General features: G+C 55.1%; 1 protein-coding gene across 1 annotated transcript; it reads left to right on the plus strand.

Annotated features, from left to right (window-relative positions):
- Positions 1-546: 546 nt before the first annotated feature.
- On the plus strand, positions 547-11,561 carry DHX34 (DExH-box helicase 34). The gene is made up of 17 exons (XM_071732671.1): positions 547-598; positions 922-1,622; positions 2,846-3,157; positions 4,010-4,270; positions 5,557-5,659; positions 6,416-6,633; positions 6,802-6,976; positions 7,449-7,642; positions 8,057-8,158; positions 8,248-8,481; positions 8,567-8,734; positions 8,820-8,931; positions 9,057-9,163; positions 9,254-9,511; positions 9,611-9,787; positions 9,866-9,989; positions 11,313-11,561. The coding sequence occupies exons 2-17, from the start codon at positions 930-932 to the stop codon at positions 11,471-11,473; spliced, it is 3,399 nt and encodes a 1,132-aa protein (XP_071588772.1). The 5' UTR covers positions 547-598; positions 922-929; the 3' UTR covers positions 11,474-11,561.
- Positions 11,562-13,642: the final 2,081 nt, after the last annotated feature.

The raw sequence follows: 13,642 nt of genomic DNA on the forward strand, positions 1-13,642 counted from the left end.
GGGGGGTGGGGACCTGGGGGGGGCACTTGGGGACACTGGGGGCTGTTGGGGACAATGTGGGGGACACTGGTGGCACTGGGGACACTGGGGACAGCTGGGGACACTGGGGGGGACACTGGTGGCACTGGGGACATTTGGGGACACTGGCGGACACGGGGGGACACTGGGGGCAATGGGGACACAGGGGGCAGTTGGGGACACGGGGGGGGGGCACTGGGGACACCGTGGGGGACACGGGGGGGACACTGGTGGCAGTTGGGGACAGTTGGGGACAGTTGGGGGGGGTTCGGGTGCCCCCCGGTCCCAGCGGGTTCGGCGCTTCCGCCCCCTCCGCGCAGCTCCGGGAAGGCCCCGCCCACCCCCTGACCACGCCCCTCACATAACCACGCCCATTTTAGCGACCCCGCCCCCTGCCCCTCAGGCGCCCCCTGGCGGCCGCGAGAGGCGCGTCCCGGAGGTGAGCGCGCGGCGGGGCCTGGGACGGGACCGGAACCGGAACCGGAGTGAGGGGAGGGGAACCGGAACCGGGACCGGAGTGAGGGGAGGGGAACCGGGACCGAAAGGGGAGAACCGGAACCGGGGGTGGCGGAACCGGAGGGTGAGAACCGGGACCGGGGGGGCGGAACCGGGACCGGGACCGGGCGAATCGGTACCGGAGAGTGAGAACCGGGACCGAAGGAGGAATCGGGACCGGGGCGGCGGAACCGGGACCGGGGAGACCAAACCGGGACCAGGCGAATCGGGGCCGGGGAGGGGCGGAACCGGGACCGTAGGGGGAGAACCGGAACCGGGGCCGGGGAGACCGAACCGGGACCGGGCGAATCGGCACCGGAGGGGGAGAACCGGTACCGGGGGGGGCAGAACCGGTACCGGGGGGGGGAGCCGGGACCCCCCGAATCTCCCCATCCCCCCCCATCCCAGCTCTGGAGATGCCGTCGGAGGAGACCCCGAACCTCCGGCACCACCGGAACCACCGGGACCACCGGGACCCCTCCCCCCCCGCGTGGGACTGGGCCTGTCCCGTCACTCGGGGGCGCTTGGAGGAGCTTTTTTTCCACGCGAGTCCTTCCGATGACGTCACCAACTTTTGGGTTTTTTTCCACCGCCTCCGCCGGTTCCGAAGCTGCAAAACCCAAGGCGACCACGAGGAGGAGCGAGAAGAACCCGACCCCGAACCGAACCCTCCCACCTCCTCCTCCTCCTCCCCATTGGATCTCCCAGCCCGGTACCACCCCCGGTACCGCCTCAACCTTTCCGTGACCCCTCCGAGGATTTCCCGGGATTTTCCGATCCCTCCGAAAAAACTCCGGGAATTCCTTGGGGCTTTTTTACACTTTTGGGATTTCACACAAAAACAAAACTTCACCAAACTCCTCAAAACCCAACGGGACCGCTCGGTTCTGCCCATCGCCCGGTTCCGGGACCGGTTCCTCGACCTGGTTGCCCGGTACCAGGTTGTGGTGGTTGCGGGAGACACGGGGTGTGGAAAATCCACTCAGATCCCACAGTTCCTCGTGGGAGCCGGATACGGCCCCGTGGGCTGCACCCAACCCCGCCGCATCGCCTGCGTCTCCCTGGCCAAACGCGTGGCCCTGGAGAGCCTGCACCAGTATGGCAGGGAGGTGAGGCAACTGGGAGCAACTGGGAGCTACTGGGAGGGCCCACCGCTTCCTTCCTGCCTTGGGATTCCTTGTTCTCCACATCCTTTTCCTTGTTCTCCAGACTTTTCCCATCTTTTCCAGCCCCTTCTCCATCTTCTCCAGACCTTTTCCCTCCTCTCCCGACCTTTTCCTTCCTCTCCAAACCTTTTTCCATTTTCTCCAGACTTTTTCCATCTTCTTCATCCCCTTCTCCATCTTCTCCAAACCCTCTCCATCTTCTCCAAACCTCCTCCATCTTCTCCAGACCTTTTCCCTCCTCTCCAGACCTTTTCCCTCCTCTCCAGACCTTTTCCTTCCTCTCCAGACCTTTTCCTTCCTCTCCAAACCTTTTTCCATTTTCTCCAGACTTTTTCCATCTTCTTCATCCCCTTCTCCCTCTTCTCCAACCCCTTCTCCATCTTCTCCAGACCTTTCCCATCTTCTCCAAACCCTTCTCCATCTTCTCCAAACGCTCCTCCATGTCCTCCACACCTTTTCCTTCCTCTCCTTTCCCTCCTCTCCACCCCTTTTCCTTCCTCTCCAACCCCTTTTCCTTCCTCTCCAACCCCTTTTCCCTCCTCTCCACCCCTTTTCCCTCCTCTCCAACCCCTTTTCCCTCCTCTCCAGACCTTTTCCCTCCTCTCCACCCCTTTTCCCTCCTCTCCAACCCCTTTTCCCTCTTCTCCACCCCTTTTCCCTCCTCTCCACCCCTTTTCCTTCCTCTCCACCCCTTTTCCCTCCTCTCCAACCCCTTTTCCCTCCTCTCCAACCCCTTTTCCCTCCTCTCCACCCCTTTTCCCTCCTCTCCAGACCTTTTCCCTCCTCTCCAACCCCTTTTCCCTCCTCTCCAATTCCTTTTCCCTCCCCTCCCACCCCTTCCCTTCCCCTCCCTCACCTCTTCCCGCCTCACCCTCAACCCCTTTCCCTTTTCCCTCCTCTCCAACCCCTTTTCCCTCCTCTCCAATTCCTTTTCCTTCCTCTCCAACCCCTTTTCCCTCCTCTCCACCCCTTTTCCCTCCTCTCTACCCCTTTTCCTTCCTCTCCACCCCTTTTCCCTCCTCTCCAACCCCTTTTCCTTCCTCTCCACCCCTTTTCCCTCCTCTCCAACTCCTTTTCCCTCCCCTCCCACCCTTCCCTTCCCCTCCCTCACCTCTTCCCGCCTCACCCTCAACCCCTTTCCCTTTTCCTCCTGCTCCCAATCCCAGGTTGCTTACCAGATCCGTTTCGAGAGCACCCGTTCTCCTGACACCAGGATCCTTTTCCTGACTGAGGGGCTCCTGCTCCGGCAGCTCCAGAAGGACCCAACTCTCCCTTCCTACCGCGTCCTCGTTGCCGACGAGGTCCACGAGCGACACCTCCACGGGGATTTCCTCCTGGGGGTCCTCAGGCGCCTCCTCCCCTCCCGACCCGACCTCAAGTTGGTTTTGATGTCGGCCACCATCAACATCTCCCTTTTTTCCAACTATTTTGGGGGTGCTCCAGTGCTCCAGGTGCCTGGGAGGATCTTCCCCATCTCGGTGAGGAGCTTGCTTGCCTCTTGCTTTCCGGAGCTTTGCCGTGGCCTTCCCACCTCCTCCTCCCTCTCCAAACCCTTCCTCTTCCTCTCCAAAACGTTCTCCACATCTTCCTCCTTCCCCTCCAGGCCATCTCCGTGTCCTCCAAACCCTTTCCTTTTTTTCCAAACCCTTTCCTTGCTCTCCAAACCCTTTTCCTTGCTCTCCAGACCCTTTCCTTGCTCTCGAAACTCTTCTCCATGTCCTCCAAACCTTTTCCTTTCCCTCCAAATCCTTTCCTTTTTTTCCAAACCCTTTTCCTTGCTCTCCAAACCCTTTTCCTTGCTCTCCAAACCCTTTCCTTTTTTTCCAAGCCCTTTCCTTGCTTTCCAAACCCTTTCCTTTTTCTCCAAACCCTTCTCCATGTCCTCCAGACCATTTCCTTGTCTTCCAAACCCTTTCCTTGCTCTCCAAACCCTTCTCCATCTTCTCCAAACCCTTCTCCATCTTCTCCAGACCTTTTCCTTGTTTTCCAAACCCTTTCCTTTTTCTCCAAACCCTTCTCCATGTCCTCCAACCCCTTCTCCATGTCCTCCAGACCCTTTCCTTGTCCTCCAAACCCTTCTCCATGTCCTCCAAACCCTTCCTCCTTGCCCTCCACACCTCCTCCCTATTTTCCACCCCTTTCTCCTCTCTCCTGACCCAACCTGCACTTGATCTCCATGTTGCCCACCATCACCATTCCCTTTCCCCCCACTTATTTCGGGATGCTCCAGCTGCCTGGAAAGCTCTTTCCCATCTCGGGGGAAGTTTTTGAGCCTCAGCTTCTCCTTGGGGTCTCTCCACAACTCCCTTGGCTTCTCCTCTTCCTCGTAGGTCATCTACCAACCCATTCCCAAGGAAGCAGCTCCTCCCCCGGGAAGAGGGGAACGTTTGGATCCTCTTCCCTACCTCCGGGTCCTCCAAACCATCGACCACAAGTACCCTCCAGAGGAACGTGGAGACCTCTTGGTTTTCCTCAGCGGCGTGGCCGAGATCGGCGCCATTTTGGAGGCCACCCAGGCCTACGCCGCCCGCACCCAACGTTGGGTCGTCCTCCCCCTCCACAGCACCCTCTCCGTGGCTGAGCAGGACAAGGTTGGTTTCCTTGGGCAATCCCAGAGGGATTTGGAGCACTTCCCACCTTCTCCTTGCCCTGGGGTCATCCGTGGGGATGCTGGAAGGGCTTGGAAGCTCTTCCAGTTCCATCACTTCCCACAGAGCCCGTCCGACCTCCAACGCTGCCACAACTTCCTGGGAGAACCTCCCCACCCTCAAATTAAGGAATTTCTTCCTTATTCCAACCTCAATCTCCCTTCTCCAAGATTTAACCCATTGCCCCTTCTCCTCTCACTCCACCCCCGTGTCCAGAGACCCATCCCAGATTTTTTGGAGCTCCTTCAGACCCAAATTTTTAAGGTGCTGATCACAGTATTAAACCCTGAATGACCCAAACCCAAATTTTTAGACCCAAACCCAAATTTTTGTGGTGCTGAGCCCCACATTAAACCCAGAATGACCCAAACCCAGATTTTTAGACCCAAACCCAAATTTTTGTGGTGCTGAGCCCCACATTAAACCCTGATTGACCCAAACCCAGATTTTTAGACCCCAACCCAAATTTTTAGACCCAAACCCAAAATTTTTAGACCCAAACCCAAATTTTTAGACCCAAACCCAAATTTTTAAGGTGCTGAGCCCCACGTCAAACCCAGAATGACCCAAACCCAAATTTTTAGACCCAAACCCAAATTTTTAAGGTGCTCTGTGTCCTTCTGGACTCATTTTTCCAGGTGGGAGAAACCCCCCAGGACCTTCTGGCCCCACTTTTGCTCCTGCAGCCCAGGACCTGGTTGGTTCCTGGGTTTCTCCTCCACCAAATCCTTCTCCTCAGGGTTTTCCTCAATCTTTTCCCCTCCCAACCTCTCTGCTGGTGCCTGGAATTTCCTCCACCCAGAGGCAGAACCTTGGCCTTGGGGATCTTCATGCCCCCATCCCACTTTTCCAGGCTCTCCCAAGTTGGAAAACTCTGGGATTGAGGGATGGAGAAGTCGAGGGGTGGAGTGGGCAAGGAATTGGGTGGCTGGTGGCACTCCAGGACCTGTGGCCAATGGTTGGGTGGCCAAGGGGAGCCCAGGGATGAGCAGAATTCCTCAATCCTGGAATTCAGTGCTCTTGGCACCCCCTTTTTTGGGTTGGGGGGGGATCCCTGCACCCCCCTTGCTGCCCCCAACCTCCCCCCCATGCTCAGCAGAAGGAAGTGAGGCCACCAAGAGGGAGCTGGGGAGGTTGGAGCTGTCACCTCCTCCTGGGACCTGCAGCACTGGTCCCAGTCCCAGCCAGAGGGGGGGTTCTTCCTCCTCCTTCTCCTCCTCCTCCTCCAGGTTTTTGATCTTCCTCCTCCTGGGGTCAGGAAGTGCATCCTCGCCACCAACATCGCCGAGACCTCGGTCACCATCGATGGCGTCCGCTTCGTCCTGGATTCTGGTAAAGATTCCTCATTCCAGCACCTGGGAAGCCCCACCCTGAGCTTCCTTTCCCTTCCTTTCCCTTCCTTTCCCTTCCTTTCCCTTCCTTTCCCTTCCTTTCCCTTCCTTTCCCTTCCTTTCCCTTCCCTTCCCTTCCCTTCCCTTCCCTTCCTTCCCTTCCCTTCCCTTCCCTTCCCTTCCCTTCCCTTCCCTTCCCTTCCCTTCCCTTCCCTTCCCTTTTCCCTTTTCCCTTTTCCCTTTTCCCTTTTCCCTTTTCCCTTTTCCCTTTTCCCTTTTCCCTTTTCCCTTTTCTTCCTTTTCCCTTTTTCCTTTTCTTCCTTTTTCCCTTTTTTTCCCTTTTCTTCCTTTTTCCCTTTTTTTCCCTTCCCCCTCCCCCTTCCTCTTCTCTCTCCTTTTTCCTTCCTTTTTCCTCCTTCCTTCCTTCTCCTTCCAGGAAGGATGAAGGATCCTTCTCCAGACCCTTCTCCTTTTCCCCCAGACCTTCTCCTTCTTCTCTTCTGTCTGGGACATTCTCCACATTCTCCAAACCCTTTTCCATGTTCTCCAAACCCTTTTCCATGTTCTCCAGACCCTTCCCCACATTCTCCAGACCCCCTCATTCCTCTCCAGCCCCTTTTCCATACTTTTTACCCCATTCCCCAAACCCCCTCTTTGCTCTCCGGACTTTTCCGCCTCATCTCCGTCCCCTTCCCCGTGCTCTCCCTTCCCTTCCCCGTATCCTCCAGCCCTTCTCCAGCTCTTATTCCCATTCCAGGGAAGGTGAAGGAGATGAGTTACGACCCTCAGGCCAAACTCCAAAGGCTCCAGGAATTCTGGATCAGCCGGGCCAGCGCCGAGCAGCGGAAGGGACGAGCGGGCAGAACCGGCCCCGGCGTCTGCTTCCGCCTCTACTCCCAATCCGACTACGACTCCTTCCCCCCTTATCCTCTTCCAGAGATCCAACGGGTGGCACTGGACACCCTGGTCCTCCAGGTGACCTCCAGGAGCTCCCCTCTCCCCGTGTTTTTTGGGATTCGGGGGATTTAAGGAAATTTGGGGAGGGGGAGGCTTCGAAACGCGACCCCCGAACTGAGCGCGAGGGCTCTTGGGGACTTTGGGGACACTTTTGGGGGTTTGTGCCAAGTGGTTTCCTTCTTCCAGTTGAAAAACATGGGATTGGGAGATCCCAGGAGCTTCCCCTTCCTGGAACCACCCCCTCCTGCCAGCCTGGAGACCTCCTTGAGGTACCTGAAGGAACAGGGAGCTCTGGATGACTCTGAGGATCTGACGCCCATTGGGAACCTCCTGGCACAGCTCCCCGTGGATGTGGTGGTGGGTGAGTGCCCAAAATGCTCCAAAAACCTCCATTTTCCCCCCCAAAAAAGCTGAGCTTTGCTCACCAGACCACCCCCGATGGCTTGATGGTGCCTCCTCGTGCCCCAAATACTCCAAAAACCTCAATTTTTCCCCCAAAAACCTCAGTTTTCCACCCGAAAAGCTGAGCTTTGCTCTTCCTCGTGCCCCAAATACTCCAAAAACCTCAATTTTCCCCCAAAAAACCTCAATTTTTCCCCCAAAAACCTCAGTTTTCCACCCAAAAAGCTGAGCTTTGCTCTTCCTCGTGCCCCAAATACTCCAAAAACCTCAATTTTCACCCCCAAAACCTCTATTTCCCCCCAAAAACTGAGCTTTGCTCTTCCTCGTGCCTCAAATACTCCAAAAACCTCAAATTTTCCCCCCAAAACCTCAATTTTCCCCCCAAATGCTCCAAAATCCTCATTTTTTTCCCCATTTTCTTCTCCACCCAGGGAAAATGTTGGTCCTGGGGGCATTTTTTGGGCTCTCAGAGCCAACCCTGACGGTGGCCGCGGTGCTGAGCGTCCCCTCCCCCTTCCTGAGGAATTCCCACCCGGATCCCGACTGCGCCGCCGCCCGGAAATCCCTGGAAAATCCCCATGGAGACCCCCTGACCCTGCTCAACCTCTTCAATGAGTGGATCCAGGTGGGAATTCCTTGGGAATTGGGACAAATTTGGTGTTTTTTGGGAAATAAGGAGAAATTTGGCGTTGAGGAGGTCCCAAGGTCTTCAAGGAGTGGATCCAGGTGGGAATTCCTTGGGAATTGGGACAAATTTGGTGTTGGGGAGACTTCAGGCTCTTCAAGGAGTGGATCCAGGTGGGAATTTTGGGGAAAAAAAGACAACCTCGGGGTCGGGGAGGCTTCAATGTCCTCAATTTTGGGAATTTTGGGCAATTTTGAGGCCACATTTGGGACTGGGGAGGTTTTTTTGGGCCGAGACCTCTCGGACCCAAGTGGGAATTTTGAGGAGCTGATCCGGGGGGGTTCAGGAGGTGCCAGGGAGGGCCGGGGGCTCCTTGGCCAACGGAAGGGTTGAGTTGGGATGATCCTGGCACAGGTGAAGTCGTCACGGGGCGGAGGCTCCCGGCGGTGGTGCCGGCGCCGGGGTTTGGAAGAGCATCGGCTCTACGAGGCCGCCAACCTCCGGAGCCAATTCCAGGTGAGGGCTTCCCAAAATTCCTCAAAGAATCCCCCATTTCCTCCCCCCCACTCAACCCCTGAAGCCTCAACGACCCCTCCCCAACTTAGGAACTTCTCCGAGACCACCAACTGGTGGAGGAATCTCCAACCCAAGGCGGCGACGGCGACGGCCGCCGGCGCCGGGAACGCCGGGAACTCCGCCGCCTCTGGCGTTCCCACGCCGAGAGCCAAGGGAGGAAGAGGAAGGTGTTGAGGTTGGAAGAAGGAGCCAATGGGTCCTCTGGTGAAGAGGAAGAGCCCGGTGGCACCCGAGGGAAAGGAGAACGTGGAGTTGATATCCAGGTGAGCCCCAACGCCTCCATCTTCTCCCTTCCCAGAGGTCGGATCCGGCCGTTTCCAGCCGTAATTCCCTCTTTTCTTCCTCCAGGATGTCAAGTTCAAGCTCCGACACGACATGGAGGAGCTCCAGGCCATGTCCAGCTCAAGCCTCACCTCCTCCCAGCTCCTTCTCCTCAAGCTCATCCTTTGCAGGGGGCTTTACCCCCAGTTGGCCGTTCCCGACCCCCTCAACAGCGGCCGCAAAGACTCCGACCAGGTCCCTTCCCCATCCCGCCCCTCCGAGGTGTCCCCAGCACCCTCCCCCCTCTCTCCCTGACACCATTTTTCCTCTTTTCTTCCAGATTTTCCACACCAAAGCCAAGCAAGGTGTTGTCCTTCATCCCACCTCCATCTTCGCCGCCAACCCGGAGCTTCTCCACCACGAGGAAGGACCCGAGTGCAGCGGCACCAAAGGTTTGGAGAACCCCAATTTTTGGAGGAGCTGCCTCCTCCCGCTCCTTGCTGGCTTTGGGATGCAGCAAATCCCAAAGGATGGGGTTGGGGAGAGGGTTGGGGTGAAGCTGAGGTGCCTCTTGCAGACCCCAAGGCAGGGTTGAGCCCCCACCACCAGCTCCTCGCCTTCGTCTCGCTGCTGGAGACCAACAAACCCTACTTGGTCAACTGTGTCCGTGTCCCAGCCCTTCAGGTCAGCTCTTCTCTCCCCTCCTCATCCTCTCCAAACCCTCCAAGAACTTTCTCTCCAATTTTGGAGTTCTCTTTTTGCTTTTTCCTCCAGGTTCTCCTCCTCTTCTCCCGCTCCTTGGACACCAACGCCGACTGCACCCGGTTGGTAGCAGATGGGTGGTTGGAGCTCCACGTTCCTGACCCCGATTCCGCCCTTGGACTCCTCTCCAGGGCTCTCCAGCTCCGTTCCACTTGGGAAAAACTCCTCCATCAACTCCTGGAAGGGCAGGGAGAGGAGTCAGGACGTCGACCCAGCTCCCGGGACGTCTCCGCGCTCACTCGGAAGCTCCTGGAGTTCCTCCAGATGGAGGTGAGGTTGGGGCAGGAGGTCTTGGTGCCACCTCTGGTGGAGAGGAGAGGATGAGGGGGAGGAAATGTGGTTCCCCACCATCTCCTTGGCCTTTGGAAGGTGCCTCATGGCTTGCGTCAACTCACGGGTCTGGAGAAGCAGAACCTCTACGTTGGGCCCCAAACGGTGGCGGCTTCTCCAAGGCTCCCAAGGCTCTTCCAAGAGCTGGAGATGAAACCTGACGAGGTGAAAGGTGGCCACAGGGTGACTGATTTTCTCACCTACAACTGCTTGGACGTGAGTACAACCCCCACCATCCCTTCCAGCCCCTTCCTGGGAATATTCCAAAGGTTCCTTGTTGGGTTTTTTTCCCAGATGGACACGGATCTCTACAACGAGTGCCTACGGAGCTTCTGGACGTGTCCCCACTGTGACCTCCACATGCCCTTCACCCCCATGGAACGCATGTGTCACGAGAGCTCTTGCCGACCACCCGAGGGTGAGATTTTTGGTTTTTCTCCTGGAAAAGCTGTCAGCCCATGGATCAGCCAGGGCTGGATCACTCTGTGCTGGGTCAGGAACTGGCTGAACGGGGCTGCAGCAAAATGGCGGCCGTGGTGTCCAAAATGGCGGCCGTGGTGTCCCCCAGGGATCAGTGTTGGGCCCAGTTCTCTTTAATATCTTTATAGATAATTTAGATGAGGGATTGAGTCCATCATCAGAAAATTCACAGATGACACCAAGCTGGGGGGGAGTGTGGATCAGCTGGAAGGCAGGAGGGCTCTGCAGAGGGACCTGGAGAGGTTGGGCTGATCCCAAGGGGATGAGGTTCAACATTCCAAGTGCCAGGGCCTGAACTTTTCCACAACAACCCCATGGGGAGCACAGAGTGGCAGAAAGGGACCTGGAAGGTGCCCGTGAGCCAGCAGTGTGCCCAGGTGGCCAAGAAGGCCAATGGAATCCTAGGCTGGTGGCCAAGAGGCCCAGGGAAGTGATTCTGCCCCTGGTGAGGCCACAGCTTGAGTCCTGTGTCCAGTTCTGGGCCCCAAAAATCAGGAAGAGTGAGGAAGAGGATGAGGAAGAGTGTGGCCCAGAGGCCCAGGGAAGGGATTCTGCCCCTGTGGAGGCCACAGCTTGAGTCCTGTGTCCAGTTCTGGGCCCCGAAATTCAGGAAGGAGATGGAGGCCCAAAGGAGGTGAAGGGATCCAGCAGAATTCCTGTGAGGAAGGGCTGAGGGAGCTGGGGGTGTTGAGGCTGGAGAAGAGGAGGCTCAGGGGAGACCTCATCACTCTCTACAACTCCCTGAAAGGAGGTTGGAGCCAGGGGGGGTTGGGCTGATATCAGTGGGACAAGAGGGCACGGACTAAAGATTTTTTTCCTAATATCCAACCTAAACCTCCCCTGGCAGAGCTGAAGCTCTGCCAGGGGAGGTTTAGGTTGGATATTAGGAAAGAATTCTTTGCAGAGAGGGTGCTCAGGCATTGGAATGGGCTGCCCAGGGAAGGGGTGGATTCTCCATCCCTGGAGATATTTCCAAAGAGCCTGGATGTGGCACTCAGTGCCATGGGCTGGGAACCACGGGGGGAGTGGAGCAAGGGTTGGACTTGATGAGCTCTGAGGTCCCTTCCAACCCAGCCAACTCTAGGATTTTCCCTTCCCAGAAGGAAAAACCCAACCTGGAGAAGCCCACTTCACGGTCAAAGATGGGTGAGGGCTTCGCCGGGCCGGCCTTGTCCCTAAATCCCACCCAAGGCCACGTTTGGTGAGGAGAAAAAGGCTCCTGGTAGCTTGATTTTACTTCTGATCCCTTTTTTTTCCCCAGATTCCTTGGAGGAACCATCCCAAACCTCCTCCAAGACTTCCATCCTCCACCGGTCCTACCACTGTGCCATCTGCCAGCTGGATTTCACCTTCACCCCCACCGAAATCCTTCGGCACAAGAAGCAGCACCAGGGAGAGGAACCCCCCAAGGACCCTCCCTGAGATCCTCAGGGACCCCACGGACCCCCCCTTGGAATTTCAACCTCATCCCTCGGGCAAAAGGAATGGAAAAAAGCAGAGCTGGAGAGGCTGGAAAAAAAATTATTTGGAGGAAAAATGATTTTTGCCAGAGCTGGAGGAATGGGCAGAGCTGGGAGAATTTTCCCATCATCACCAGGGTTATTTTTTTTTTGGGGGGGTGAAAAAATAGATGCTAATTCCCTGGCACATTCCAGCATGGAAAAAACTGGATGTAAATATCAAGGCTGTGACACTTTTTTGCACTTTTTTTGTGCAATTCCAGGCAAAGCTGGAAGATGAGCTCACATTTAGCAACAGCAGGGATGCTCAGGTGTGATTATTTTTTTTTTTTTTGTGCTTTTTTTTTTGAGGTGATACTGGAGGTTTGGAGGTGATTCTCCAGCAGCTGGAGAATTAATCTAAGTGTGGAATTTTTTAAAAACCCCCCTTTAAAACCACATTTAAAAAGTTTTAAATTTGCAAAGGCATCTCCTCGTTATTTTGGGGATACAAGAGAAAAAATCTGTGTCCATGGCTTACAAAAAAGTCCATCCTGTTCCAAAAAAATCCCAAATTAAAGGTGATCCCAGCCCACAGGGATGATTCCTTCTTATTTCAGGTTCCACTTCTGCAGGGACTCAACTGCTTTCAGATCATGTGAAATATTTAATGCATTTGAAACAGGATTTTCCTTGGGGAAAAAAAAAAAAAAGTCACCATTTTCTCATCAAAATTAATTTTGTCTGAGAAAAAAAAAAAGAGAAAAAAAAAAAAAGAGAAAAAAAAAAAAGAGGAAAAAAAGGGAAAAAAAAAGAAAATGAGAAAATGCAAAAAGGAAAATATTCCTAAGGATGGATAAATAAATTTGGTTCCCTGCCCTGTGCTGTTTCCCACACTGACTGGGGAGACATAAATAAATTTTATTTTCCAGCTCTTGCCTCCAACTTTTTTGGTGCCATTAAAATTTATTTTTGTTTTGGGTTGGTGAAACAAAACCCAACTGTGAAAGGGTTGGGTGCAAACAGATTTTATCTGAGAAGTGATCAAAGAGCAGAGAGGAAAAGAAGGTGGAAGAAAGAGAGAAAAAGTGGGAAGAAAGCAGAAAAGTGGAGAAATAAAGGGGAAGAATGAGAGAAAAGTGGAGAAATAAAAGGTAAGAAAGTGGGAAAAGGGAAGAAAGTGGGAAAAGTGGAGAAATAAAGGGGAAGAAAGTGGGAAAAGTGGAGAAATAAAAGAAGAAAGTGGGAAAAGTGGAGAAATAAAAGAAGAAAGTGGGAAAAGTGGAGAAATAAAGGGGAAGAAAGTGGGAAAAGTGGACCCTTGGGTGCTCAATCCTTTTTTTTGGGTGCTCAATCCTTTTTTTTGGGTGTTAATCCTTTTTTTTGGGTGCTCAATCCTTTTTTTTGGGTGCTCATTTTTTCCCCTCTCTCCCAGCCTCTCCCTGCCTCCTGCTCCCTCATTTTCCTCCTTTTTTTTTATTTTTTTTTTTTATTTTTTTTTATTTATTTTTTATTTTTTTTTATTCCCAGCCCCTCTCCTTCTCTCCCATTTCCTTCCCAATTCCCATTCCCATTTTTCCCTTCTTCCTGGCTCCCTTTTCCCTCTCTCCTGCTCCCAGATTCCATCTCCCTCCTTTCCTTGGAATCCCCCTCCCAGAATTCCAGCAGAACCCCAGCACCTCTGTGACCTCAGCCCCGTGGCCAGGGGCACCCAGAGCTCTGCTGCCACTGCACCCACTGCTGCTCTGCTGGCCACCAACCCTTGGATCGTGGCCACCAACCCTCAGGTCGTAGCCAGCAGCCCTTGTGGCCACCAGCTCTCAGATTCTGGCCACCAGCCCTTGGATTGTGGCCACCAGCTCTCAGGTTGTAGCCAACAGCCCTTGTGGCCACCAGCCCTTGGACTGTGGCCACCAGCCCTCAGGTTGTAGCCAGCAGCCCTTGTGGCCACCAGCCCTTGGATTGTGGCCACCAGCCCTTGGGTTGTGGCCACCAGCCCTCGGGTCATAGCCAACAGCCCAAGTGGCCACCAGCCCTCAGGTTGTGGCCACCAGCCCTAGGGTTGTAGCCAGCAGCCCTTGTGGCCACCAGCCCTTGGATTGTGGCCACCAGCCCTTGGGTTGTGGCCAGCAGCCCCCGTGGCTCTTAGGGT

This window comes from Heliangelus exortis, unplaced genomic scaffold (genome assembly GCF_036169615.1).
Source record: "Heliangelus exortis unplaced genomic scaffold, bHelExo1.hap1 Scaffold_288, whole genome shotgun sequence".
NCBI lineage: Eukaryota > Metazoa > Chordata > Aves > Apodiformes > Trochilidae > Heliangelus > Heliangelus exortis.

What these genes read in the sequence shown, in the direction of transcription:
- DHX34 (XM_071732671.1), top strand. Translation starts at nt 930, where the DNA reads ATGCCGTCGGAGGAGACCCCGAACCTCCGGCACCACCGGAACCACCGG. An exon ending in CGAGTGCAGCGGCACCAAAG is followed by an intron (nt 8,932 to 9,056) that starts GTTTGGAGAACC and finishes TGCCTCTTGCAG; the next exon opens with ACCCCAAGGCAGGGTTGAGC. An exon ending in CTCTTGCCGACCACCCGAGG is followed by an intron (nt 9,990 to 11,312) that starts GTGAGATTTTTG and finishes TTTTTTCCCCAG; the next exon opens with ATTCCTTGGAGGAACCATCC.